Raw genomic sequence first — 1,154 nt, forward strand, 5'->3', positions numbered from 1 at the left:
AGGTGCACAAGTGTGTGCGCACTGGTGTGTGTGTGTCTGTGCACACTTGAGTGCACCCTCATGTGTGCCAGAGCGTGCCCTCCCCTGCATATGTGCACAGGTGTGTGTGCACGCACTCCCCTGCAGGTGTGTGCACATGCCTGTGCAAGCACCAGTGTGTACAGGTATGTGTGCCTGTGTGTGTGCACTCCTGTGCAACTGTGTGCGCGCACTTAGATACATATGTGCAAGCACACACACAGGTGTATACTTGGGACACACTCATGTGCGTGCACTCATGCACATATGTGCAAGTATGTGCTCATGAGTGTGGACACATGGACACCAGCACCCGTGCGTGTGTATATGCATGCGCACGTGCAAGTAGGTGCACACAGGCGTCAGCTCATGCGTGCGTGCACCACTGGGGGGTGCACCTAAGTGTGTACGCACTGGTGCACGTGTGTGTGCCTGGACCCATCGTGCCCGCCCCCTGCAGGGTGCCCTGGGGGGTGGGGGGGATGTGCCTCGGTGACCCCCCCCTTGCCCGCCCCCCAGCGCATCTACTACCTGTCGCTGGAGTTCTACATGGGCCGCACGCTGCAGAACACCATGGTCAACCTGGGCCTGCAGAACGCCTGCGACGAGGCCACCTACCAGGTACCGCCCCGCACACGCGTGTGCGAGCAGGCATGGGAGCACATGTGTGCGCGTGCGTGTGTGTGTGTGTGTATACGTGTGTGCACACATGGGCATACATGGGCACGCATGGGAATGTGCCCCTGTGTGTGTGTGTGAGAGCATGTGTGCATGTGCACCCCCAGGGCAGGAAATGGAGGGGAGGGGCATGAGGGTATTTAGGGGAGGGGCTGGGGGGATTAGGGCAGAGCTTGGCGGGTATTGAGCAGGGCGGGGTATTACATGGGTGTTGGGGCAGAGGGGGTATTAGGAGGGTATTGGAGGCAGAGTGGGGTGTCAGGGGGGCATTGGGGGTGGGAGGCTTATGGGGGATATTGGGGGAGGGCTCAAGTGGGGGAGGGGCCTGGGGGTCACTGCCCCCTGATCCCTGCCCCCCCCGCCCAGCTGGGCCTGGACATGGAGGAGCTGCAGGAGGAGGAGGAGGACGCCGGGCTGGGCAACGGGGGCCTGGGGCGCCTGGCAGGTGAGGAGGGGGC

The 1,154-nt window shown here is 62.4% G+C and overlaps 1 protein-coding gene across 1 annotated transcript in view; it reads left to right on the forward strand.

Moving 5' to 3' along the window:
* The window catches only part of LOC102372584 (glycogen phosphorylase, muscle associated), a 20,532-nt gene that overhangs the window by 12,489 nt on the left and 6,889 nt on the right, over positions 1 to 1,154 (forward strand). The window contains 2 exon segments of the mRNA XM_025214931.1: positions 538 to 639; positions 1,063 to 1,141. Coding sequence (XP_025070716.1) covers positions 538 to 639; positions 1,063 to 1,141 — 181 coding nt within the window.

Source organism: Alligator sinensis, unplaced genomic scaffold, assembly GCF_000455745.1.
Source record: "Alligator sinensis unplaced genomic scaffold, ASM45574v1 scaffold1302_1, whole genome shotgun sequence".
Lineage (NCBI taxonomy): Eukaryota > Metazoa > Chordata > Crocodylia > Alligatoridae > Alligator > Alligator sinensis.